Raw genomic sequence first — 26819 nt, forward strand, 5'->3', positions numbered from 1 at the left:
TTCTTATATTAGTGTTCTTCTTTTCATACTTTCCAAAGGTAGTAAGTCATAGCAGAAATACCAAGCACGGCAGGAGCAAGGGGGAGGTATGAAGTAAGATTAGGGTGGTCTGTCTGCTGACTGAGTGGGGCAGGAAGAGGTTCAGGTTTATCAGGTTTCTCAGGTTGAGCCGAGGTATTTGTTGCTGTCCTTGGGGCTTGAGTGTCTGTTCCTGTGCTTGGGGTTTGGGAGTCTGAAGTTCTCCTGGTGGAATCATCTGTCTCCTTTGTTTGTATTTCACCTGAAGAAGCAGGAGTAGATTTCGCGGTAGATTGTTCATCTAGGAGTTTTTTAAGATCAGAACAACGAAGTTGTCCGTCCATCTTATGTTGTCCTTCCGATACAGTAATGCCCCCGCCTTGTTCAGTCCTTACAGTAGATTTCGAGTTACGTGCGTTGTCATCAATGCAGCCCATATCATGTTCTTCCTTATCTTTCTTACCTGCTTTCGATGATGGGCCACTGGGTGGTGCTGGTGGACATATGTTAGTTATTGCAGACAGAGCTTCCTTTACTTTTGAATCCTTGTTCGTGTCTGGGTCCAGCTTCTCATCCACTTCTTTCTTCATATTATCCCTTTTTCCTTGTTTGCACATCACACCCGTTGACCACAGACTTCCATCCACTTTTAAGGGGCAACTTAGATTTTTTTGCCTTGTACATTGAAAACAGTTAGGATCACTCTTCTGCGTACACAAATCTGTATAGACACTTTTCCCCTTTGTAAACGCCTGCTGTACGGTACTTTCACCTATACACTTTTGTTCAGCCAATTTATCTGCGAATGCATTTAATAAGACACAAGACATGGTTTGATTAAATTGTTGATTATGAACTGCCTTCCTTTTTTCCTTCTCTACCTGTTCCGGCTTTTTCTTCTTATCTTCATTTACTTCTTTCTTCTTAATTTTATATATATGTTCTAACCCTGCTGTAATAAGTTTACATGCCTCCCTTTTTGCACTACCTACATCACCGACTTTATCGCAATACTTCTCCATGTCCCCATTCTTATTAGTCATAGCCTTAGACAGTTCGGTCAATACTCTTCCGACGTCACCCTTCCCCCAATATGCACACTATGCACAAAAAAAAAAGAAAAAAAAAGAAAAAAGAAAAGAGAAGAATGAAATATATATATTTACACATTTTAAATTGTGTGTATGAATTATGATCGTCCTCCCTGAACATATTTATAGGGCACAGAGTCCACTGAAATGACGTTGAATACAGTAATTATTAATACTTCTTACCCAGTTTTGTGTTGACTTTCCCTGTTTTCGGTCTTTAAACCAATTTACTGTTACACATTGTACACGTGCACATAAGGAAATATCATTATTTATAGTATTTATAGTATTTAGAACTTTCTGTGTTTCCACATTCTTCCCCTTATCATTGAACATTTCATCCACTTTGTTTTTTATATCGTCATTCCCTTCTTCCTGGCACTTCACACCCTTCGCCCACAACGTTTGATCCACATTTAGTGTGCACTTTAGATCTTTCTGCCTTGTACATTCAACACACTTAGTATCACCCTTCTTCTGACACTCAGATACCAAAAGTTGACTTCCAGCTTTAAAGGCGTGTGTCACGCCTGCATTTGGTGTGCAAGGCGACAGCTGTTCCAATCTGTCTGCGAATGCGTTGAGGAAGACGCATGACATAGTCTGTTCAAATTGTTGGTTGTTCAGAGCCATCTGTGTCGTCTTGGCCTTTCCCTTTTGAATGTCATAAATGTGTTTTAAACCCCTAACAATAAGATTACATGCTTTTTTGTTTACCCCTTCCATGGTACTACACAGGTTACTATCAGTTCCGTCACCCTTGGTCATAGCTTCAGACAAATTCTTCAATTTATTCATGGTATCCGGATCCCAAAATACACACTACACAAGAAAAAAAAAAAAAAAAAAAAAAAAGAATGGAATATATATGTGTATATTCCATGTGCATGTGCACATATAGGGTCTATGGGATGTTCCTCTTTCCTTTTTTTTTTTTTTCTTTAATTATGTATGAAGTGCATTGTCCATTAAAGTATCCTCCATTCCAGTGAACAATATATTGTTCCATCCTTACCCAGTTCTGTGTTGTATATCCGCCTATTCGGTCCCTAAACCAATTCTCTGTTACACACCTCATACGTTCACATAAGTCTTTCTCCTTGTTGCAGTCTTCGCCTGTAGAAAGAAGAGAATGGAAAGGTATTAATTGTTATGGGGATGATAGTAAAATGGTAGGGTAGGTTCGCTGTTAGGGGTGGAAGGAAGGGTTGTTAGGTGGATGGTGGTAGGTGGGTTGTTGTTAGGAGGTAGGGTGGAAGGGAGGTTGTTAGGGGTGGTGGATGGAAGGAAGGTGGGTTGTTGTTAGGAGGTAGGGTGGAAGGAAGGTGGGTTGTTGTTAGGAGGTAGGGTGGAAGGGAGGTGGGTTGTTGTTAGGAGGTAGGATGGTAGGTGCGTTGTTAGTTGTTGTAAGTCTGCTTACATATTTTGTCGAAGGTTTTTTTTATTTCTGGATCGTCTCTGTTGAGCAGTTCATCCACTCTGGTCTTTACATTGTATTTGTTTGCGCCTTCTCGTATTTCACAATTTATGATACGTTCCCTAGTACATTTAACACAATCATTACTCTTACCATCCTGACGCTTATGCAAACACCATTGATCCATCCTTGTATTTGCTCTATTAAATATTTCCTCTATTTCTTTTTCAATAATATTGCATCCCTGCTCTTCCGATTTTTTGATTAACTTATCTGCATAAGCATTTAGGAGGAAGCAGGACATAGTTCTCTTAAATAACTGCTTGTCCTTAGCGTTCCCCCCATCGCTCCTTTCTTCTTCTTTAATTTCATAAATATGCTTTAGACCTGCAGTAATTAACTTACAAACCTTTTTGTGGAGTCCCCTAATTGGACTACTACCATCAGAACTCTTACATAACCCTTCTTTATCCTCAGTATTTCCCGACAGAGCTCTAGCAAGATCTGTGACCCTACTATTAATATCATCTCTTATATTATCCTATTCAAAGCAGAAATGGCAAATATATATATACCATGAGTATGCAAGACATGGATGTGTTTATTCTATTAACTGCTTTTCCATACAACATGCATCCTTTGGAATATTGTATGTACTAAGTAATACAATTTTCCTCTACCCAGTTAGCATTTTGTTCACTTCCACTTTGACTCAATTTCCCTAGTAAGCATGTTACACGTTGGCATAAATTTGTATACTTCCCCTTACAGTCATCACCTACAGGAAGGAAGAAGGAAGAAACATTGAGTGAATGAGGTAAGGAAGGAGGTATGTATGAATGGATAATAGTAAGGTAGATTCGTTCCTTTCTACTTCCACCTTCCCACTTCTTCCCATTTCTTCCCACTTCTTCCTACTTTTTCCATTCCTTTCTTCACTTTTTCACACTTTTTCCTCACTTCCCCCTTTTATCATTTTCTTCTTTATTCTTTTATTGTTCTTAGCTACTTATTCCTTCTCTCTTTCTTTCTCCTTCTTCCTTCCTTCTTTTTTTCTTTATATCCTTGCTCCGGAAGGATAGCGGAAGTCCCGACCCCACCAACCATACTCCCCCTTGTCTGGTTCTCTTCTCCCCTTATCCAGGTTCCTTGCCCCCTTGTCCAGCTCCATCCCCTTGTCCGGTTATTCCCCTTGTCCAGTTCATCCCCCTTGTTCAGTTTCCCCTTGTCCGGTACCCTTCCCTCCTTGCTCGATTGGACCTTTTATCCAGTTCACCCAGTTCTTGGTTGGCCGACTTGCGAGGTGTTTCATCCATTAAAACTACCCTTTCTTCTGTAAACACCACCCCATAAACCCTTAGCCCTAAACCCGAAATCCGAATTCCTATACCTTCAAACTCTACAACCTGAAATCCTAAATCCGAATACCTATACCCTTACAGCCCTCTTTCGGACTCCCCTAACACCACCATCCTTCCATCAATCACCCCTAACAATCCTCCTTCCATGAACCACGCCTAACAATCTTCCTTGCCCTACCAGCCCAACAATCTAACATCATCTTCCTTCCTTAGACCTCCTTTCTTCCTCCTGAGACCTTCCATTCCTTTACTTCCTTCCTTAGATACTTCTTCCTTAGACCGTTCCCTCCTTAGACCCTCCTTCCTTAGGGAAGATATCGTTCCTTTTCCTACCTTGCTTAGATCTTCCTTTCCTTCCTTCCTTAGACCATCCTTTACTTCCTCCATAGACTCTCCTTTCCTCCACCTTAGACCTCCTTCCTTTCTTCCTTTCTTAGACCCTTTCCTTCCTTCCTCTTCCTTGGACCACCTTCCTTTCCTTACTTAGACCTTACTTTCTTTCCTCCTTAGACACCTTCCTTCCCTAGACGTGCCTTCCTCCTTCCTTAGACCATTTCTTTCCCCTTCGCTTCCTTTTAATCCCTAAACCTTGAACTGTAAACCCTAAACGGTAAAGCCAAAATTTTACACCCGTCTTTCTCTTAGAATTGTTCTTATCTATTTATTTTTTTCTTTTCTTTTTAAGCTTATGCTTATGTTCTACTTACCTTGTTGTTTTGGTAGGGCATCCTCCATGAATTTATTCACAGCTTCCTGCACTCTTCCCTTCAATTTCTCATCTATTCTGTCCTCCCTTTGGACATCCTTCCTTCCTGCTCTCTCCGTATCCACTACATGCTTGACCTCCTTCACTAAATCCTCTAAAGCCTCCTTATTGAACGTTACATCGTTTTCCCCTAGATTTAAGTCTTTCCCATTGGTGACTTCTATTTCTAATTTGTTCAGAGTTTCTTTCTTAATTTCCTTTTTTTGCTCTGTTTTCCGGCATGCGTCCCCTACCACTTTTATTTTGTGTAAAGTACTATTGCCTGGGTCCACTTTACTTATTCCTTTCGTTTGATCTCCCAATCTGCTATATTGATTTACCCATTGCTGAGCTTCATTCCATATGAATCTTCCTCCCCATATGAAATTTTCGACATCCAAATCCTTACATAATTCATTCCCACCTGAAATACCCTTCTCTTTCCTCATTGTTTCCATACCCTTTTTAACTGTTTCTGCTACTTCGTCGAACTTACAATGTGGTGCTAGCATCCTTAACATGGTAACCTTACCAACTAGACATCTAAAATAAAATTGTAGTTTCTCCTCTTCCCTTTCTTTCACTCCCTGCACTCCCTTCTTCTCTTTTTTTTTCCATCGCAACTTCCCTCGTTCACCCCAGTTCGGTTTTCGCTCTAATCCATCCATCCAAGAATATAACCTTATTAATATTTTACATAACTTTTTTTCCGTGTTCCCCCATGATGTGGATTTGCCATTTGCAATCCTCTTGGCACACATTGGTTTCTCATCCTCTGCATCGTCGTTTATATTTTCCATCATGTCTTCGAAGGCTTTTTTCAACTCAACCCACAGAAGGTCCTATAAAATATATTACCATGAATACATATATACCCCATATATATATATATATATATATATATATATATATATATATATATATATGATGAGCATATATATATGTATATATATATATATATATATATATAGTGCACACATTATTCTTTTCTATGCGCGCTTAAAAATTTATATGTACTATGAGCTTATTCTTCATTAATATTATGCTTATATTATATCATTCTAACTTCTACTTCTTATATTTAAAGAGAGTTCCCTTACCTGCATTCCGGTGTACGCCGGATCACCCCTTGCATTTATCCATTTATTCAATAATTCCGATATGAACGTTGCCCTCGCGTCGTTCGCCATTTTCGCATATTATTCTTACATACAAGGGCACGTTATATATTTTCCTTCAACTGTGCTCGTCCTACAATTCACTGTATTCCACTGTTCAGTGTATTTTCAACTATAATAATTCACAGCAGTGTACATTCCACTTATTGCTCACAGTGTACTTTTTTTTTTTCCTATTATAATAATTCACACAGTGTACACTTATTATTTCAGTGTATTTCTACTAATTCAAAGCATATTCCAGTAATTCACAGTGTATACACTTATTTGTTCAGTGTACTTCTTTTTTCAACTATATAATAATTCACAGCAGTGTATACACTCATTTCCTCTCCTTCTGCTTTTCTTCTTCTTTTTGTTTTTTATTTCTTTTTTTTCTCTTTTTTCCTACAAAAAAAAAGAACTCAACAATTTCCTACAAAAAAAAAAAAAAAAAAATTAGCAAATTATTTCCTTTCCCTTCCTTTCCTCTCTAATTATACACTTGTATTCTTCTGAGAAAGAAAAAAGGGGAAGGGAAGAAAGTGAGGAATTACGCAGCTCTCCCCTTTTTCTTTTAACGTTTTTTTTATTTCTTTCTTTATTATCACAAAAGAAAAAAAAAAAGAATAGAAAAAGGAATATTAAAAAGAAAATTAAAAAAGAATAAAAAAAAAAAGAGAAAAGAGGAAAAAGATGGGTAATTCCTCCCTTTCCCTTTTTTCTTTCTCAGAAGAATACAAGTGCATAAGTAGAGAGGAAAGGAAATAATTTGCTAATTTTTTTTTTTTTTTTTGTAGGAAATTGTTGAGTTCTTTTTTTTTGTAGGAAAAAAGAGAAAAAAAAGAAATAAAAAACAAAAAGAAGAAGAAAAGCAGAAGGAGAGGAAATGAGTGTATACACTGCTGTGAATTATTATATAGTTGAAAAAAGAAGTACACTGAACAAATAAGTGTAACACTGAAGTAGTGAGGACATACACTGTGTACTGGTATATTACCGGGAAATTGTATATACATATTTTAGGGAAATATATAGTACATTAATATAAGAATCAATCATACAATAAAAAAGATAGATTAATACAATAGAATGTTAGATTCATCATGGAGTCTGGAAATGTTTTATATGCACTGGTAGAGTGGTTATCAGGGCGAGGAAAAATAAAACAAAATGTAATTACAATCATTTTAATAATAAATAGAAGTGTATGTATGGAATGGATAAATATATATATATTAGTACAAAATAAATACAGGGACATTGATATTGTATATATCCTTATATTATTATTCTAATTTTTTACTATAGGAAGAAATAAAAAAAATTGTTAACCGAGTATTTAATGAATTATGGAATTATATAGAATATGGACACACCGAGGAAACCACGATGTGCGCAGAGGATCAGGATACCAAAGTCCGATTTCCGCAGGGGGAAAAAGAATTGTGTAAAGTGATAATGAAAATATTCTTTTGGATAGAGGGATTAGGTGAAGCCAGGAAAAGGAATAGACAGGTGCGACAGGAAGTGGAAGAACCATTAGAACCATACCTAAGATGTATAATAGGAAATATGGCTATATTAAGAATGTTTGGACATAGATGTGAAGTTACAAAGTACATAAAGTATGCGGACAGAATGGTAAGGAAGAAGATTGATCAGAAAGGAGGGTCAAATAGGAATAGTACTATATGTGATTGGGTAGAGTATGATAGTATTGGAGTAGGTAAAATATTATTTAAACCTGAAATGGAAGATTTGATAGAGAATGATGTAAGGAAGGATGGGATATTTAGAGGTCTAATGGGGGGGAATAAGTGTAAGAAAGAGAATTATTTAAACGGAACAGAGAATGGAAGGAGCGGGGGGGAAGGACCAAAGGGTATTCTAAAAGTTATAGAGGATAAAGGTATAGAGCAATTGCATGATTTAGTTACGAATAATAGGAACACATCAGATGAAGAAATTGAAAAGATTTTAGGAGGAAACGGAAATATGAATAAAGAACAAATGCAACTGAAGGAAAGAGTAATTAGAATAAAAATGCAGAAAAGACTTAGGACGGATATACCTATACGACAACCACAACAACCGCAACTACAATCAGCAACGGATGGGAACAACGTCACCACAGGACAGTATGCGTACTTCTCACAAATGTTGGTGGAATGGTTCAAGGCAAAAGGTGAAAGCAGTCCAGTGGATGTGGTAATACATGCGACAGGGGAAAAGAAGAATCATTAAATATTAAGGGGGGCAGGGAAAGGGAAATTTTTTATAAAAATACATAAAATAAGGAAAATAAATATATATGTAAGGGGCAATTCATTCGTGAAATACTTTTATTATTCCTTCCTTTGTACTCGCAGAGTGCTATATGGAAGGATCTGGAAGAAATATTTGAAGGAGTAATGATAAATGTATCACAGAGTCCAACAGTAATTAGTAAAATGTGTTCAGGTGTAGCTGGAAAACAGGATAAAGGATGGAATAAGGAAGAAAAAGAATTATGTAAGGACATGGTGAAAATATTAATGTATATAAATGGCCTGCAAATTGGAGCGTACAATAGTATAAAAGAAATAGTAAGTCTCCCCCGTCATGAACACGTAGATTCATATTTCAGGTGCCTAGTCGGAAGAGCAGTTTTAATAAAATGGTTAGGGGGGAACTGTAGAAGGGATGAAGTTATGGGAACTGTTTTAAATGCTGTAAAGGGATGGGATGGTCTCCGTACGTTAAATAAAATCTACGAGAAATGTGAAGGTTTAAATTTTAAAAATTTAGAAATTGGAGGAAAATATCTTTGGCCCCAAATAGAAGAATGGGCCAAGGGGAAAAAGCAAAATGCGAATCGTGCTTATATAAAGGATGGTATAAAAAGATTAGAGAGCAGGGAAAATGAAGGAAAGAAATGTAAGGACAGGGGAACGAAGAAATCGGAGCTTGCCGATACAGCTGAGGATGTTAAAAATTTAAAAGAACTATTGGGAGTAAGTAGTAAAGATGAGTTAGAACAACTGGCTAAGAATGAAGACAAATGGGATAAGAAGGATATTGAGGATACATTAAAAATAATAGACGTAGAAATGAAGAAAGAGGATAAGGATTGGGAGGAAGGAGCAACCCAATTGGCAAATAAGAATTTGGAGCAACTATTTAAGAAGAATATGCAGGAGAAGGAAAAGAGGCAAAGGGAGAATGTTGCCTCTAATGCCAGAAGCGACAGTTCAGCAGGGAAGGATACACCTCCACTCTTACCACCACCCCCACAAGTAGAAAACTCCGCTGCAGGAACTGTGAGTGGAAAATCCCCAAAGGAAATATCTTCATCCCCAAGTGATGACACCGAAACACAAACACCAATACCAGCACCCGCACCAGTAGTGACAACAACAGTAGAGAATCCGAAGGCAACAACATCACCAACGGCTACCACATGTGAAGAAAAACTTCAGCAGGATCATAATAACCCAAGTAACAATGAGTATTTAACGACTTTAATAAAGGAATGGAAAGATAAAAATGGACCATGCGGTCAGGTAAAGTTCCGTGTGAATAAATTTTTAAAGGACAAAGGTGGTAGGTGGGTTGTTAGGTGGTACAGTGGAAGTAAAGTTGTTAGGGGTGGTAGATGGAAGGAAGATTGTTAGGGGTGTTAGAATGAATGTTTACGGGTGTTAGGGTGGAAGGAAGGTGGTGTTAGGGGTGGTTTGTGGAAGGAAGGAAGGGATCTAAGGAAGGAAAGGGTTAAAAGAATGAGGGGAGTCAAAATGAAGGAGGGTCTAATGACGAAAAGGTCTAAGGAAGAAAGGAAATGAAGGAAGGGTCTAAGGAGAAGGAAGGAAAGGAAGAGAAAGGCTTCAATGCATGTGTCTAAGACAGTATAATTAAGGAACAATTTATAAGGAAGGGTGAAATAAAAATTTGTACACTTGTCTACTTTTCCTTTATCATCCTGTAGGGGAAGATATGGGATTATATACAAAAAATATTCAGAAATATGGTTGACACATTCCCATTAGAGGAGACTCCAGTGAAACAAATTTGTGCTAATCCAATCGATGGAAATACGGAAATTTTTTCAGATAATCAGAAAACATTCTGTAAGCTCCTGCTGAAAATACATCTCTATATGAATGGATTAACACAATGGTTTGGGCGAAGACGAGGTACTGACAAGTGGAAAACGGTGGATGCTTATTTAACATGTGTCGTGGGTAATGTCATTATAAAGGAACTATTTGATGGACACTGTTGGTTAGAAAAATTTACCAAGCATGTCTCCGAGGCAGGAGGAGGAAAACTGAAAACTTCAGGACATAAGGATAATAGTAATGTATGTGGTGATATTGACATGGAGGTTACAACCATAGGGTCACAGTTGATTGGAGGCACAATACGGACATGGGTACAGAATGAAAGAAAAGAAGGACGATTAGCACGATATGAAAATTTAATGAAGGATAGAGTGTGTACAGGTCAGAATGGACCAGGTGGAGCACTAGGTAGAAAAGAAGACGAGAATGGGGAAGGTGGGGAAAAGTGGTTCGATACTAAGAATCAGAGCGATCTGCAGGAGGAAATTAAAAAAGGGGGATATGTCACCAAGGATGTTGCGGACGAAATAGTAGAAGGAATAGATATAAATAAAAGTGACAATGAAATATTGGAGGATCTGAAAGAAAAGATTCAAGAAAAAATACAGCAGCCACCGCAGTTACCTGAAGCAGGAGCAGCAAACACACAGCCTGAACGGAAAGGTAAAAGCACACAGGAGGATGACTGGGACTCTATTCTTCCTTTGGATGATGACGATAGCACTTTACACACGCGCAGTTCAAATGATGAGGAGGAAGATTTATACCGCGCAGCTCGTCCTACTTCAGGACGTGCTATTATCATTGATGTCACACATAACAGAGGAACGTTCTCTGCCCCTATTTTTTCAGACCCTCCTGCAGAAATTAATGGAAATATTTCTTCCAGTACTCCAAGCACAGGAACAGTCACTCAAACACCCTCAGGTAAGAACCTTAGGGAATAAATAGGAGGAAGTAAGAGTAAACACTTTAGGGGAAAGGTGAACACTTTAGTGAAAGCAGTCACATTAGTGAAAGTAGACGCTTTAGGGGGAGATGAACACTTTAGGGGAAGGAACATTACCTTCCTGAAGAAGGGGAGGAAAGGAACAACCTTCCTAAGGTCCAACAACTCTTAATTATACTCAAAGGACTTTCTTCCTTTTACTTACTTTTCAGGTGCAAGTAGTAGTGATAGTGGTCATAGTAGTAGTCAAGGTAATTTAGGTGCTAATGGTGGAGGTGGTTTAGGGAAGGGTGGTGCTGCAGCTCTTTCTTCTCTTCATGTCCCAGTTTTTCACAGGACAGACCAGCCTAATCTTACTTCATACTTTCCTTTGGCTCCTGCCACCATTGGAATCACTGTTATGAGCTACTTGCTCTGGAAGGTAACAAAAGAATAAAGATAGGAAGAAAAGAAAAAAAAAAAATTGCTACTTCGCGCTGGGAAGAAAAAGTTTTGCAAAATGGCAAACAAAAAAAAAAAAAATAAAATAAGAAAAAAAATTAAGGTGAATGAATCAGTGTGTGTGTGTGTGGGTGGGGTGCAGGATTTCGCATTTTAGGGTGTGTATGTAGCATTTAGAATTTTAGTGGTGTGCGTCTGTAGGATTTTCGCATTTTAGGGGTGTATGTGCAGGATTTCACATTTTAGGGGTGTATGTGCAGGATTTCACATTTTAGGGGTGTGCGTGTGTGTAGGATTTCGCAATTTAAGGGTGTTTGTATAGGATTTCGTATGTTAAGGGTGTGTGTGTGTAGTAATTACTTTTGGGTGAACAAACATTTCGCATCCCTATTAAAAAAAACATTTTCTCCCTTTTTTTTTTTTTTTTTTTTTTCTAGTACTTTGGAATGCTTCGTAAGACAAGAAAACCTTACAGAAGAGCTGCTCAAGTACGTGGTCCAACCTTACAGGAACAACTCCTTGCTCATGTGGACCAAACTGGTCCACATGCATATACCTTATTAAAGGAACGCAAACCTCGTTCTACGCCTATAAAAAGGAGGAAGAAACGAGGTGGTCGTCGTCGCCGTGCTGGTCATCGTGATGGTGTACGTCGCCGCATGATTATTGATATTCATTTAGAAGTCTTAGACGAATGTCAAAAAGGGGATCTGCATTCGACGAAAGAAGACTTCCTTAAAACCATTGTAGAAGAATTTATGGGATGTGAATTTATAAAAGAAGAAAATGTTCCTACGGAACAGCTTCAATGTTCAGATTCCTGTTTTATGGAGGAAAGACTTTTTTGAAATTTTGGTTCAAGAATTCATGGGAAGCGAATTTGTGAAGGAAGAAAATATTCCTAAGGAACAAGTTTCTATGGTTGATATTCCTAAGGAAAATGTTCCTAAGGAACATCTTCAATGTTCAGGGTTCCGGTTTTAGGGAAGAAGACTTTGTACCAAGGAAAAACTTTGTTTCTAAGGAACAGGTTGAGTATTCAAATTCCGGGTTTAGGGAGGAAGATGCTGTTCCAGAGGAACAGGTTCCAAGTTCAGATTCCGGATTTAGGGAGGAAAACGTTCTTCCTACGGAAGAATTTTCTAAGGAACAGGTTCCAAGTTGAGATTCCGGATTTAGGGTGTAGTAAATACTTTGCTTTTTTTTGTTTTTTCGTATTGTATTAAATTGTTTACATGATCATGTGTAATTAATATGAGCCGCGAGAAAAAAAAATTTTCACATCATTCCTATTTGTTTGCAACTTTTTAATTTAACATTCAAAATGTTAAATTTTTGGGGGGGTTATTTCTTTTACGTTAATAATTCTTTTTTATTCTTTATATATTGTTTTGAAAAATATTAGCACCTTTTTTTTCCATTCCTTCTTCCGCGCCCTGCTTGGGAGTACGTTCTTCCCTTATGTTCTTATTTAAACATAGAAAGGTAGGAAGGAAAAAAAGAAGAAATATGAAGAAAAGAAGGAAAGAAAAAAATTAACGAAATATGAAGAAAGGAAAAGGAATAAAGAGGAAGGAAAGAAAAGGGATGGAGGAAAAAAGAAAAAAAGAAAGTGTCTCCTTTTTTTTTTTTCCTACACTGCGTATAAGCTTCGTGATGGTCATTTATCTCCCTCCCCCTCTTGATGGGGAGGCGCACACATTCATTCAACATTCCAAATGTTTTACACAGCAACGGTGTTACAAAGCGACGGTGTTACATCCGACCATAACCTATATTTTCTCCATGACCTGGTGTATTATTATTTGTCGTATTTGTTCCTGCTTTTCTTGCTCTTCCTTCTCTTGTTCCTCTTTTGGGTGATCTATCATATATAGTAGAAGTATCTTCTGTGGATTCTGCTATGGTTGAATCTGCTGTGGAGACGTCCGTTAATGTGTCGAATTCATTCCTGATGGTGGATCTTCTTCTTCTGTTGCTCCTTCTTCCTGCACTATTTCCAGAAGAGTGGTTACCAAACCAAGAAGACCATGGTTTATACTGAAAGAAAACAAAGAAGGTTGTTAAAGGTGGTTGGTGGAAGAAAGGTTGTGTTAGGGGTGGTGGTAGGTGGAAGGAAGGTTGTGTTAGGGGTGTTAGAATGACGGTCCTTAGGTGAAGGAAGGTGTGTTAAGAAGGAAGGAAAAAATGTCTTAGGGGTGAAGGGAAGGAAGGTCTAAGGAAGGAATAAGAAGGAAAGAAGAAATACGGAATATGAAAGAATGAGGAAAGAAGGAAAGAAGGAATAAGGAAAGGAGGAGTCTAAGAAATGAAGGAATAAGAAGGAAAAAAGGAAGGAGGAAATGAAGGAAGGGTCTAAGAAGGAGGAAGGAAAGGAACGGGTCTAAGGAAGGAAGGAAAGGAAGGGTTAGGTACTATTATTTATTTTTCGCAATTTGAAGTTTTAATTTTACCTTAAATAGAAAATATGCCAATGCTGGTAATTCTAATGCTGCTATGGTACCGAAAGCAGAAGAAAGGGAAGAAGCAGCACTCGCTTTACTTTCAGCTTCTTTTAATTGGGATTGTGCTAATTGTTTTTCTTGTTTTGCGAGCTGCCGTTCGGCCTTTAATTTTTTCTCTACAGAAGGGTATTCCCTACCTTCCCCTATGGTAGCTGCCTCTGTACAATACAAATTTAACGCTTCTGCTACACCACAGTGTACCTTATACTTGGTATTAAATTCGCCACAATAGGAATCACTACCATGTGTCCCACCCGTCATTTTGCAATCTTCTCTTATAGCTTCACATGCTGAAGCAATTTGGTTCACGTAAGTGGACCAATTTTGCTCACAACTGGGCCCATTCTGTAGTAACCTGTCGTTTATGGTCTTATGATCATGGTAATATTCGAATATCCTTTTCATGTGGCTCACAAGTGTTTCGTTAGCATCGGTGTATTTGGTTCTACATTTGTCGTTAGGATTACTTCCCTTCAGCGTTTGGTAAATTTCATCCAAAAGGCTTGATAATGTGTTAGTACCTAAGTTTTTACCGTATTTATCCCCCAACCAAAAGTAAAAATAAGTGCAGGGTGTCTTATCATCCTTTCCCAACTTCTTCCTTTCACATGCTGAACAGTATGCCTTTGCAATTTTTTCAGCGTCTGTAATAATTTTCTCACAGCCATTGAATTTACTTTCCAATGGAGTCTTTAACTGTTCAGGTTGAATACCAGTGCTACTGCAGTCGTTTATACTATCATTATTGAAGGTCTTATAGAATTGCGCATATGAATTTAAAGTATTTAAAAATGAATCCTGTGAATGCAGTTGAGAGAGAAGGAAGAGTAGAATATATACATAAATGTACATATTCACATGGACCATATATATATACAGATACATATGTATATAGTTCCATGTGTATATTCCTCCCCTCTCACACACATTCCTTCCTCCTTAGACCCCATTCCCTTCCTTCCATGCTCAGACCCTTCTTTCCTTTTATTCCTTCTTTCCTTCCTCCTCCTTAGACATACTTTCCTTTCATAGACCCTCCTTCCCTAGACCTTACTTTCCTTCCTTACGTACTATTTTACATTACACCATATATATAAAAAGTATTACATATTCATTATTTAGTTCTTCCTTTTTATATTCTTTCCTTACCAGTGTTGATGATACCATGGTTTCTATGCATGTGTATATTTTTCCCTTTATATGTATAATAAAATTTACTTTTAAAATATGCTTATTCATTCAGAATACATGTGTAAACATTTCGTGCGTTTCGTGATGGTTTATGAAAATGAGTAATTATTAAATTCTCATTTTTTGTATTTCGAATTATACACATGTTGTTCAATGTTCTAAATAATAAATAATAATACATAATGTATAATAATAATATATTATATACACATGTACATGCTTTCACATCATTATGTATGTGCACATATATATAATTAAAATGGAAAGTAGGGTGGGAGGGTGCAAAATTTTTTTTTTTTTCTTTTCTCTTCCTCCCTCCATCCCTGCTCTTATTGAAAATTCCTCTCTTCTAATCCTCTTTTCTAAGGTGAGGATTCAAATGTACGATATTTTTAGTCCATGTTGTTCAACTATTTCGATTTGTTAGGAAAATTTTGTTTTATATATGCACTTTCCGCAGTTCACATATGCATGCATATACATACACATATGTGCAGAGTACATTTATCCCTCCTCCTTCACTGTGTAATGTTTAAATATGTATTCATATGTAATAGGTAGAGTGTGCACGAAATTAGGGAATTAAATGTGGGAAGGAATAGAAGAAGTGAAAATGATAAAATAAAAAGAAATTAGGCGAGTTATTCATACGAATAGGAATATGTACACACAATTCTTATATATTAACATTTTACACCATAACATTTATTTTATTCATGACTTCTCAGTAGTAATCAAAGTTTCTACTTCTCTTCACTTTTCTTTCTCTTTTTTCGTACTCCATTATTATACGAACAGGTCATCCATGTGGGGAAGACGTACAGTAGATTATACTATTGAGCTACTTCTTAATTGTTTCACATTGTGTTTTTTCACATTCATGTGTATATTCCATCTTTTTCTATCTAATTTATACGATTTGAAAGTATCCAGGGTTTAGGGTTCAGAGTTCCAGGTTTTACGTTTTAGGTTTTAGGTTTCAGAGCTTAGAGTTCAGGCTTTAGCATTCAGGTTTTAGGGTTCTGAGTTTAGGGTTGAGTGGTTAGGGTTCAGAATTCAGTGTTTAGGGTTAGAAGTTCAGGGTAGAGGTTCAGGTTTTAGGGTTTGGGGATTCAGGTTCTAGGTTTTAGTTTTTACGGTTCCGGATTTACACCTTAGGGTTCAGGATTTAGTGTTAAGGCCTTATAATAATAATGAATGTATTACAAGTGTTCATTTTGATAATGATCTGCTAAATTTAGGTTTTAAATCCTGAACCCTAAACCCTAAACCCTAAACCCTAAACCCTAAACCCTGAACCCTAAACACTGAAGCCTAAATCCTAAAACCTATACCCTAAACACTGAACCCTAAAAACTGAACCCTAAACACTGAAACCTAAACACAGAATTCTGAACCCTAACCGTTAAACACCGAACTCTAAACTCTAAATCCTATAAATTAAAGCGCTAAACCCTAAAACCCTAAGTTCTGAACCCTTAAGCCTAAATCCTGAATCCTAAACCCTGAACTCTAAACCCTAAACCTCAAGACTAAACATTAAAATCTGAACCCACAAGCACTAAACTATGAACACTCAACCCTGAACCCTAACCTGCAGAACACAAATGTCAAAACCTAAAGGAAAATCCTAATCACTCAAATACAAAAACAAAACCCTGAACACTAAACCTTAAAAACCTAAACCCTGAACCTTAAACCCTGAACCCTAAACCCTGAACTCTAAACCCTGAACCCTACACCCTGAACCCTAAACCCTGAACCCTAAACCCTGAACCCTAAACCCTGAACCCTAAACCCTGAACCCTAAACCCTGAATCCTAAACCCTGAACCCTAAACCCTGAACCCTAAACCCTGAACTCTAAGATCTGAAACCTAAGAACACTAATCCCCTTAACCCTAAACACTAAATCTATAAACCTTTAAGCCAGAAATAGTAACTCCCGAAATTCTCGAACGTAATTCATGACCTCTAAACCCTGAGCCGTAAGCCCTGAATCTATGAACTACGAATCTAGGAAACCTGAAGCTTGGGAACCTTATGCACGGCTCTCATAAAATGGGGCTTGTACTTTGAAGTCTCCGGACCTTCCAAAATTTTTATTTTGGAGAGGAATCAAGAATACATTAATATGTAGCATGGAATGTGTGTTGTAGGGGGGGAGTGTGTATTGTTGGCACAATGCACACATTTAACACATAAATTAGTTCAGATGTACTAATTAGGGTAGATGACGAGGAAGTATCTTTATTACTGAGAAATCGTAAATAGAAGGAGGCATATATATCTATATAATTAATGTAATCTGAGTAGGAGAAGGGGAAGGAGTTGTGGCTATACAATATATATTTCTTGTAGGCTCTTTATTATGTAATTTTATACAAAAGTGAAATAGAGGGCCGGAATAAAGTATTCTTATAATAGTACATTTATGAGTATGAGAGGGGGGATGTACTATGGGATGAATTAATATAAAGGTGCGAGCACATTTTTCTTTTTGTATGTGATGATCACGGTTATTCGTATAATACCCCAATCATTCATTTTATAGATGTGTACACTTTCCACTGCATATGGAGCAGTATTTACAAGTAAGAAGGAAAAATAATGTGTATTCTGGAACACTACAATATGTACGCTGAAAATTCATAGAAACATCTTTGAATAGTAATAAAACACGTTTTAATAATGGATACAAGCACTTCAATAATATAAAATTATGTTCATACAAAAATAAGGGGAGGCGAATATTTACATGTGAGTATAATAATCTGAATTGTTATGTACAGTCCAGTAGTATAGTATAGGAGCCAAAAATATATGAATGTTTTGACTTCTTTTTGTTATTTCACAATTCCCATCTGATTTGTTCTTATTTCTACCTTAATTATATATGAATATGATTATTTAATAAAAATGTGCGTATTCTTACAGTTTAAAAATAAAAGGTGTAATAGTGGAACGAATAAGTAATTCCAAATTTTTCTTGCATGATTACTGTGAAAGCATATGGAAATTTTACACACTTTCCTTTTATTCTGAATGTATGAGTACATATGAGCAGCACATGTTAACATAAATTTATTATTTAAATAGGAGCACACATGAACACATATGAACAACAATGACAGTAAGAAATATAAAAAAAAAACTGCATTAAACATTCATCCTTATACTGAAAAGAAGGCAATATATGTGTGAATATATAGTTACATATATATATATATATACATACACATATATATACACCTTACCAATTATACATTTATAGGACGAGGATCAGTGCAAAGTGGATGAGTTACCTTCGGTAGAGAAGTACAAGAGATTCAAGAGCAGAACGGAGTGTTCGGGGGAAAGTGAAATTGGGAAGAAGGAAAATGAAATCGAAGCTGAATTAAAGACTGTATTAAGCCAGTATGAAAGTATTAAGGGACTGAAGGATAAAATTATGGGTGCCTGGTGTTACATATTTAAGGGGGACAGTAGTAGTACAGAGGATAATCCTTTATGGAATTTTTTTTATTTTTGGTTGGGGGAGAAAGTATGGGGTGAAGTGAATAACAGCAGTAATTCATTTTCAAAAATTATGAGTGAAATTCATAAGGTCCTGCAGGAGAAACTTCCCGGGGCAAAGTGTGGAGATATGTGCACTAATAATGACCAGGATAAGTTCAACCTCATGAAAAAAGCGTATGAATACTATATGGACCACAAATATATACAGAGTAACTCAGAGGAATATGGTCCCGATGGGATCCACTGTAATTCTGAGTGCTGGCAGCACATAGAGAAAACTGCTTGTGCCTATAGGGAAGTATATAAAAGTTGCAGCGGAACGACTGATAGTAATGAATATTGCGGCAAATTTAAAGGAATGTTTGAGGGTTACACAGAAGAGAAACCCCTAGAAGAAAAATGTAAAATAGAATGTTCGGAAGCAATAAGTACGATCGCCACCGCCCCAGCCATCATCTCCTCCACAATTGCCACACTCGGACTACCAACAATTGTTGCTTTCCTTTTATATAAAGTAAGTATAATTACAACAATTATAATTACCACTATGTATATGGACATACATGATATATATGTATATATAATACATTTCTACCCGCCCTTCCACCTAACAACCTTCCTTCCACCCTACCACCTACCACCACCTCCCTTTTACCTAACAACCTTCCTTCCACCAACCACCCACCTACCACTACCCTAATAACCTTCCTTCTACCAACCACCACCCTAACAAAATTCCTTCCTTCCACCAAGGACCTAACAAAATTCCTTCCTTCCACCAACGACATAACAACCTTCCTTCCATCTACCACCGCTAACAACCTTCCTTTCACCTACCACCAGCCACCACCCTATCACAACCTTCCTTCCACCCTAACACAACCTTCCTTCCACCCTAACACCACTCTTTCTTTCCTTTCCCGTACCCCTTTTCTTAGCATAATCTTCTACCCTCCTGGTTTGGTAACTACTTTCCCAACAATAAAAGCGGAAGAAAAAGAACAACAGCAACAACAGAAATGGGACGTCACCACTTTGAGAACGACACATTCACAGAGAACGGTGATTCCACATTCGACTCAACGTACGATTCAACGGACACTTCCACAATAGGTGACGATTCCACAGATGGTTCTATAGCAGATAGAGCATCTACCATATATGATAGACCACCCAGGCAAGATAGGACAAGAACAAATAATACGCCAAATCGACAGAGGAATATACGTTATCAACGTATATAACGAAAACAGCACAACACCACATACACATCACATTGTGGAACACACACACATTTGGAATGTAATTTCAAATTCGGAATGTGATGTACCATTAAATGAATGTTTCCCCCTCCGGAAGGACATAAATAATGGCTGCACACTTTATACAAAATAGAAGGGCAGAATAACATTTCTTCCCTTCCTATTTTGCTTATTTTTTTCTTCTTTTTTCACTTTCCTTTTTTTTGTATTGTATGAAGGTGTTCATGTTAATGCGTAATAAATATAAGTCAGAAATAAGAAATTTTTTCCCAGTTCAGGGACGTGTTGGGAAGCTTTTTTCTGTGCTTAAGATCCAAAATGTGTTCATTAAATTTTTCCTTCCACAAGTTCCTATCTCTATAACTTTTTTTATTTTAATAATTTTTTTTTTACATACAAATATTTGTTCAAAAATGTCAGCTACTTTCCTTTCTTTCTTTTCTTCGTGCCTCCTTTGGAGTATTCTTTCTCTTTCATGCAGTTATTTATATAAGCAAATTGGGGAAAAAAACAAAAAAGACGAAAAAAAAAGAGAGAAAAAGAAAAGAAAAAAAAGGAAAAGAGGAAAAAAAAAAAAAAAGGCAGCAAAGAGTGCATGAGTGAATGAATGATTGAATGAGGAAATGGATGTAAGATTTTAACACTTAGAATATGCGTAGGATTTCACATTTTAGGGAGTGTGTGTGTAGGATTTCCCATTTAAGGGTGTATGCGTGTACGATTTCGCATTTTAGGGGTGTATGTATGGGATTTTGCATTTTAGGGGTGTTTGTGTAGGATTTCGCAATTTAAGGGTGTTTGTATAGGATTTCGCATTTTAGGGGTGTGTATGTGTAGGATTTCATATTTTTTTGGGGTGGATGTAGGCTTTCGCACTTATGATTAAGCTTTTGGGGTGTAAGAAGAACAATTTTACCTGGTGTTTAGCTGTTCTAGGCTGTGAGAACAACAATGTGGCCTGGTTTTTAGCTGTTTTAGGGTGTAAAGTGTGCTGGCGATTCGTGCACCTTAGAAAAGAAAAGGAAAATAAAAAAAAAGAAAGAAAAAAAAAAAAATGAAAAATGTAGGAAAACAAGGAGTGAAGGAAAGAAGGAATAAGGAAGGAAGAAAAAAAAGAAAAAGGAAAGAGGAAAAAAGAAAAAGAATGAAGAGGCAGAAAAAAGAAACTAAAATGTATTAAGTAAAGCCCCTTACAAAATGAAGCATTCCGGATGGGTTCATCACAGTTGGAAGGAAAATAAATTCCTTTTAATTTTTTTCAACATTCTTCATAATAACCCTGTTGGTGTCCCCTTCTTTCGTATTTTTCTTTTTTTTCTTGCGAGCACATAAGGCGTGCATACCATCCATCAGTGACGTTCCGCTAAAGAAAGGAGGTAGTTCAAAAAAAAAGAAAAATGCAAAAGGCAAAAAATGCACGCTTAAAAAAAGAGAGGTACAACATAGCAAATATTTTTCTTTTTTTTCCCATTTTATATTTTGCTTTCTGTGTATAAAAAATTCCCCCCCCATGCGTGATTGTTTTTTTTTTTTTTTTTTTTTTTTTTGTGGATGGAAGTACAAATGTGTGTGTGCCAGAGTTACAGATCTACACACGTGACATGCACCGTTTAGGCGCTTGGCTTTTTTTCTTCTTTTTTTTCTTTTCCATTTTGAAGGATCACTTGACCAGGCACAAATGAGGATGTGCACTCGACGGTTCAACGATTTGGGCTTTTTGTTTAAGTGTGTTATGCCTTACCAATGAGCGTGATAGGTGGGATCTCCTCATTCTAAGAAGCAAAGTCAGTGGTGCCACCTCGGTGAGGCACATTCAAATGAACAAACACCGTGAGCGGGAGAGTACCTTCCGTTTGCGTCCCAATTTGTAGCTATGTCCACGTTATAAGGATGCTATTAACGCGCAGCTAAGTTGTTTTTTCTTTTTTTCTTTAAATTGTGCAACGTATTATTTGGACTTCACTTTATTAATCTTCTGCGGACCTTTTGGAAACGACTGTTGGGTCCCCCCAACTCATGTGCGTCGCGTCCGTGGACGTCCGCAGGGATGAACAATAAAAGCATTTTTATTTTATTTTTTTTTTTTTTTTTGTTTTTTTTCTTGTTAACATGGTGACGCAAACACATAGGAAGCGCGCGAAACGTTTTCCCATTAAACACAAATTGGCTGCTAAATCGATCGGTGAAATTAGCGCAACACGGGCAGTTGTGCTAACAAAATAACTACTGAAACAAGGGTACCTTCTTTTTTGTCGCGCTTATGCGTACACGTAGCGACTGTTGAAAGGGAAAAAAAAAATATATCAACTTCTGTGACATGGCATAAGTGGGAGTTTCCCCCACGTGATGCTCCACTTTGTTTTTAAAGGATTCCCTTTCACCGTTGATTGTAACTTCCTGCAGGTGTAGGGGATGTTAGGCAAGAGAATCTATCCACGAAAGGATGCTGCTCATCCTTCTCCGTAAATCCACGCACATTAAAGAATTCGGATAAAGGAGGAGCTGCCAACTCCGTTACAACACTACTAAGCAGCACTGTAAAAATCGACAACTGACGTAGGGTTACTACGCCAGCGTATGCAAATAGGGGACGACTTCAGCACCTCGCTGATGGGAAGTTAAGAAAAGTTTAACTTTTGGGGACCTGCTAACCGAGCCAATCTGCACGATGAACCCGAGCAGCAACGAGAAGAAGAGAAACCTACCCGCGTATGCAGATGAGAATGACTACGATATGTCCCGGGCCGCTGCAGCGCCGAACGTGGCACCAGCGAACATGACATCAGCTAACATGGCATCGGTTACCGTCCCTTCGGCTACCGTGCCTCCGACTAACGTAGCATTGACCAACGTTGCGGCCGCCCCCGCGGTGACGATGCAGAACCCGTACTTCTACCCTGGGGCGATCATACCGCAGTTCCCCTTCAACACACCCATGTACCAGCAGCCCATGAGCTATAACCACATGATGCCTTACGGCGACTACGGTTACGGGAACAAGCGGTTCGGGAAGAGAAAGAAAAATTACCACCATTTTTCGCGCCAGCAAAACAGTGGCGTGTCCATCCTGAAGGAAGCCATCGTGGACCCCTGGGCCCAGCAGTACGCCAAATACCCGAACATCATCTTTGATTGAGAAGGGGGAAGTCTAACAACGTGTGCAATCCTTTGGCGTAGTTTGATCCCTACGTTGGGATTGCTCACGTGTCCTTACGTTATTTGATCTGATACATATATATATGTATATTTTTTTTTTTTTTTTTTTTTTTTTTTGTGGCCCGCGCACCCCCCGGTGAGATAACAACACGGAGGTTGTTGTACACTCTTCGGAGGAAAGCGCATTTCTTTTCCCATTACCGTTCCCCGCAGGAGAGGCAGTTTTTATTTTATAAAAACAAAGTTTATTTAAATAAAAAATGTGCACCAAGCAGTGTGGTACGCGGTAGATACGCTAATAAGAGGGGTGCATATCTACGCGGCCTGCCTGTCGAACATGATGGAGAGGAGAAGAATGTCTCCGATCTCGTAGTCCAACGATAGCAGCGTCTTGTTGTCCTCCCGGTAGTTGTACTTGGTACTGTGGACGCGGGATAAGAAGGTCAATTCCTTCTTCTCATTAGAGTATACCTTAAACACCCAGTGGGCGTCCCTCTTCCGGCTCTCCTGATAAAAGTCCTTAACTAACGTTACGATCTCACGCATGGTGATGTCCAGCCAGGCATAGATCTGCAACTCGTTGCTCTGCACTCCGCTTTCTTTGCAAAGTTTGACGTCCTCCACGTCATTGTATTCGTCGTCTAGCTTATAGAACAAGCGCAGAAGAAATGGGCACGTCTTCTCCCGGTCGATCATCCCATTGGGGATTCTACCTTCATCGAACCTGTTACTACCATGCTCCTGGTAATACTCATGTCTTCTGTGATTAGTCAAAATGGCCACATCTTTTTTATGCTCAGCCTGATCGTACTTGTGGTACCGATAGGGGGGCATCATCTGTCTGTATGACGGTCGCTCCATTCGATCCTCCCTTTCTATATATATTTTTCTTTCAAATTCCCGAGGGTGTGTTCCTCCATAGGGTTGCCATTCTCGGTCCCTAAACCTGGGCACTTCCTCTTGTTCCTCCGTCATTCTTGGCCTCCCCCCCATGAAGGGGTCTCCTCTCTTAAACCTGGGGTGCAAAAATGGGTCATCACCCTCATCATGGTTGTGATGAATACCATCCTCTCCTCTCCTTCCTCCAGTCCCTTCTCGCCTGCTTCGTACCATTACGGTACCATAATGTGCCATCCTTCCTTTGGCTCGGTATCTCTCGTCACTCCTAATTGAAACGGCTAAATCTGCCGACTCAGCATCACTCAAGTAGGGTCTTCTTTTTTTACGCGTGGGGACATGATTGGACCGGGACTGTACCTCATCGGAGTAGGAGTCCGTAGTGGACTCATACCCATCTGCATCACTTCTTCGCCCATTTCGGTTCGCTTTATATGCCCTACTTTCTTTTTTTATTTTCTTTTTATTTTTCTCCACCCGTCTTCTTTCGTCCCCCCCGAGCGTATCTGTATGCCCCTTCGTGCTGCCTCTATGGGAATGCCTTTTCCGAAGTGGACTCCTACCATCGTCGTGGTGATAGTTGTGGTGCTCCTCCGATGGGGACTCCCCTGAGTTGCCTCTCCAATTATGGTACTTTGGGTTATTGAACTTATCACGAACATGTTCCACCCTTGAGTTGTGTTTATAGGTCTGTTCTTCGCTGCTTCTACGTTTGGTCCTTCTTGTGCTTCGATCATCTGCCAATTTTTTTTTTTCTTTTTTTTCTCCTTTTCGATTCTTCTTCCGAGCTTAGACTGCCTGAGTAGGAGGGCTCTCTGCTTGCTCCCCTCATTGATCCGTTTCTTTTCTTCATCACATAATTTGCTGATCCTTTTCTTTTTCCTCCCTTGTCTTCATCGTACCTATGATGGTGGTTCCTACTGGAAAGATAATCACTGCTCACTTTTTTTTGGATTTTCTTTTTCCGTTTGTCACTGTGATGCTTGTAATTAAGGTCACTTATGCTCTCCAGGTCCATATCAGCATCGGTGTAGCTGCTGGAGAGGCTGAAGCTGCTCAGCTTGCTGTATCTTCCTTCTCCCTCCCCCAACTTGTGCTTCCCTTTCCTTTTGACCTCCTTCTTCCTTTTTCGTTCTTTTCTCTCTCGACTATGGCGGCTATAGGAGCTTTCTCCACTGCTGTCACTTCTACCGTGGCTATCGCTGGAACGGCGCCTTCGCTTCTCCCCCCTGTCCTTGTTCCTCTTCACTCTGTGGCTGCTACTTTTTTTATCCCTTTTCTTTTCTCTCTTCCTTTTCCTATCGCCCGTCTTTCCGATGTCGCCAGCGGAGAGCAGACTCATGGAGCTCCTATAGGACTTCTCAGAGGCGTCCTCTTTTTTTCTCCTCTTATACTCCTCACGTGATTTCCCCTTATTACTCCTTTTGTCACGCTCACCATCACGCTCGCTTCCACCTTCGCTGGGCTCCACGAGATTCTCTTCCCCATCTCCACTTTGGGTGTCATCCCCCTTGTCGTTTTCCAGAACGGAGCTTTTCTCGCTGCTGCTCATTCTGGGGTGGCAACTTTGACGCTGTACGGAATGGATAGAAATAGGTTTTGGGAGGTTCGCTTCCTTCCCTGTCTTGGCTGCCCTTTCACGTAGCGGTGTGTCCCCCAGTGTACACGTTGCCCCGGTAGAACCTTCTCCCTATTCGTCGCGCAAAATGAGGGAAGCACACTCGTGCGGCTTGATCAAGTGACAACAAAGCAAAGTCACTGTTGGTTAGGTAAACCAACCTTTGAGCTAACGGAAGGAGCTACACTGAGTGAGGCACCTTCCTTACTGCGAAGATTACAAAAAAAAAAAAAAAAAAAAAAAAAAAAAAAAAAAGAAACATACGGACGTGCAGAAGGACCTACCGAGTGGTGAGAACCCTCTCATCATAATCACGCACAAAGCGGTTAGAATTCATATACCTTTTGGGGGTAGGTACACAACGTAGGGATGCAACCTCCCAATGATTCGCACAAACAATGGAGCTTCATACGCGATGCAGCTACACGCTGTATGTCCCCACGTCGATTTGCCTCCTTCAAAAAAGAAGCTTCGAATGACCTTCTAATAGGCAGGAGGGAAAAAAAAAAAAAAAAAAAAAAAAAAAGTTTCATTCTTTCTGGATCATTCCACTGTGAAGATAGTATGATCACCATACCTCCACACGTGGCTTCTGATGTAATAGGAATGACGTAAAAACGGGACCATCACACTTTATCCATCGCTCTACGTACAGTAACCGCCGCAACCGTTGGTCATTACATATGCCCACACAAGCACCTCTGTTTTTTTTTTTTTTTTTTTTTTTTTTTTAATATTCCAATTAGTTATATGCGTAAGTTATCATCACCGAGTGGGGTGGCACAAATAAAGAGAAAGAAGAACCCACACCTGTTTACTACGCCCCGGCGCCTTTTGTATTTCCCATCACCCATACGGAAAAAGGAAATAGTAACTTTGGAGATTGTGGTGAGGAACACACTAGTCTCACTCAATGTTGTTCCTTTTTTTTTTCTTTTTTTCCTCTTTCATTTTGCCTCTATTTTGGGCACATGGGTAACAATTCGCCAGTCCCCCCCTGCGCCGCCACGTATATACGTGAATATAGCTAGCCAAGTGTGGGAAACAGTTCGAAACAAAAAAAATGGATAAATGTTGGCGAGGCACCCTTCTCCTCTACAAAGTGGTACCACTAATGTGATTGTGATATATGACGAAGAAGAACATTCCATGGGGAGACAAACCAGTGGCCATTTAAAAAAAAAAAAAAAAACGAATTAAACCAGTAGAGGAACACATGGGCGAATGGCACAGTTGGTCCACATTTGTCATCCCTTTTAACGGTTGGGAGAGTCGACACGCAGTTTGATCACACCCTTATCATGGGCACCAAATGAATGCCTACTCAATCTGACGCATGAATAACGATACCCCAATTGTTTCTCCTTCGAGCAGCAGGTGTTATGAATGCG

At 38.8% G+C, this 26819-nt stretch overlaps 5 protein-coding genes across 5 annotated transcripts; 2 read left to right on the plus strand and 3 right to left on the minus strand.

Annotated features, from left to right (window-relative positions):
• Positions 1-23: 23 nt before the first annotated feature.
• PCOAH_00001200 (SICA antigen) lies at positions 24-3424 on the minus strand (the record flags this gene model as incomplete). The annotated part of the gene is made up of 6 exons (XM_020056937.1): positions 24-1118; positions 1293-1931; positions 2125-2225; positions 2530-3067; positions 3296-3304; positions 3401-3424. The coding sequence occupies 6 exons, from the start codon at positions 3422-3424 to the stop codon at positions 24-26; spliced, it is 2406 nt and encodes an 801-aa protein (XP_019912416.1).
• A 1162-nt stretch (positions 3425-4586) lies between these two features.
• Positions 4587-5822, minus strand: PCOAH_00001210 (hypothetical protein; the record flags this gene model as incomplete). Its single annotated transcript, XM_020056938.1, has 2 exons — positions 4587-5474; positions 5733-5822. The coding sequence occupies 2 exons, from the start codon at positions 5820-5822 to the stop codon at positions 4587-4589; spliced, it is 978 nt and encodes a 325-aa protein (XP_019912390.1).
• A 6246-nt stretch (positions 5823-12068) lies between these two features.
• PCOAH_00001220 (hypothetical protein) lies at positions 12069-12447 on the plus strand (the record flags this gene model as incomplete). Its single annotated transcript, XM_020056939.1, has 2 exons — positions 12069-12224; positions 12253-12447. 2 exons carry the CDS (start codon positions 12069-12071, stop codon positions 12445-12447), a joined length of 351 nt encoding a protein of 116 aa, XP_019912582.1.
• A 9978-nt stretch (positions 12448-22425) lies between these two features.
• On the plus strand, positions 22426-22893 carry PCOAH_00001230 (Uncharacterized protein; the record flags this gene model as incomplete). The annotated part of the gene is made up of 1 exon (XM_020056940.1): positions 22426-22893. The coding sequence occupies one exon, from the start codon at positions 22426-22428 to the stop codon at positions 22891-22893; it is 468 nt and encodes a 155-aa protein (XP_019912555.1).
• A 335-nt stretch (positions 22894-23228) lies between these two features.
• PCOAH_00001240 (Sin3 associated polypeptide p18-like protein) lies at positions 23229-25362 on the minus strand (the record flags this gene model as incomplete). Its single annotated transcript, XM_020056941.1, has 2 exons — positions 23229-24500; positions 24667-25362. 2 exons carry the CDS (start codon positions 25360-25362, stop codon positions 23229-23231), a joined length of 1968 nt encoding a protein of 655 aa, XP_019912532.1.
• Positions 25363-26819: the final 1457 nt, after the last annotated feature.

This window comes from Plasmodium coatneyi, chromosome 1 (assembly GCF_001680005.1).
Source record: "Plasmodium coatneyi strain Hackeri chromosome 1, complete sequence".
Taxonomy (NCBI): domain Eukaryota; phylum Apicomplexa; class Aconoidasida; order Haemosporida; family Plasmodiidae; genus Plasmodium; species Plasmodium coatneyi.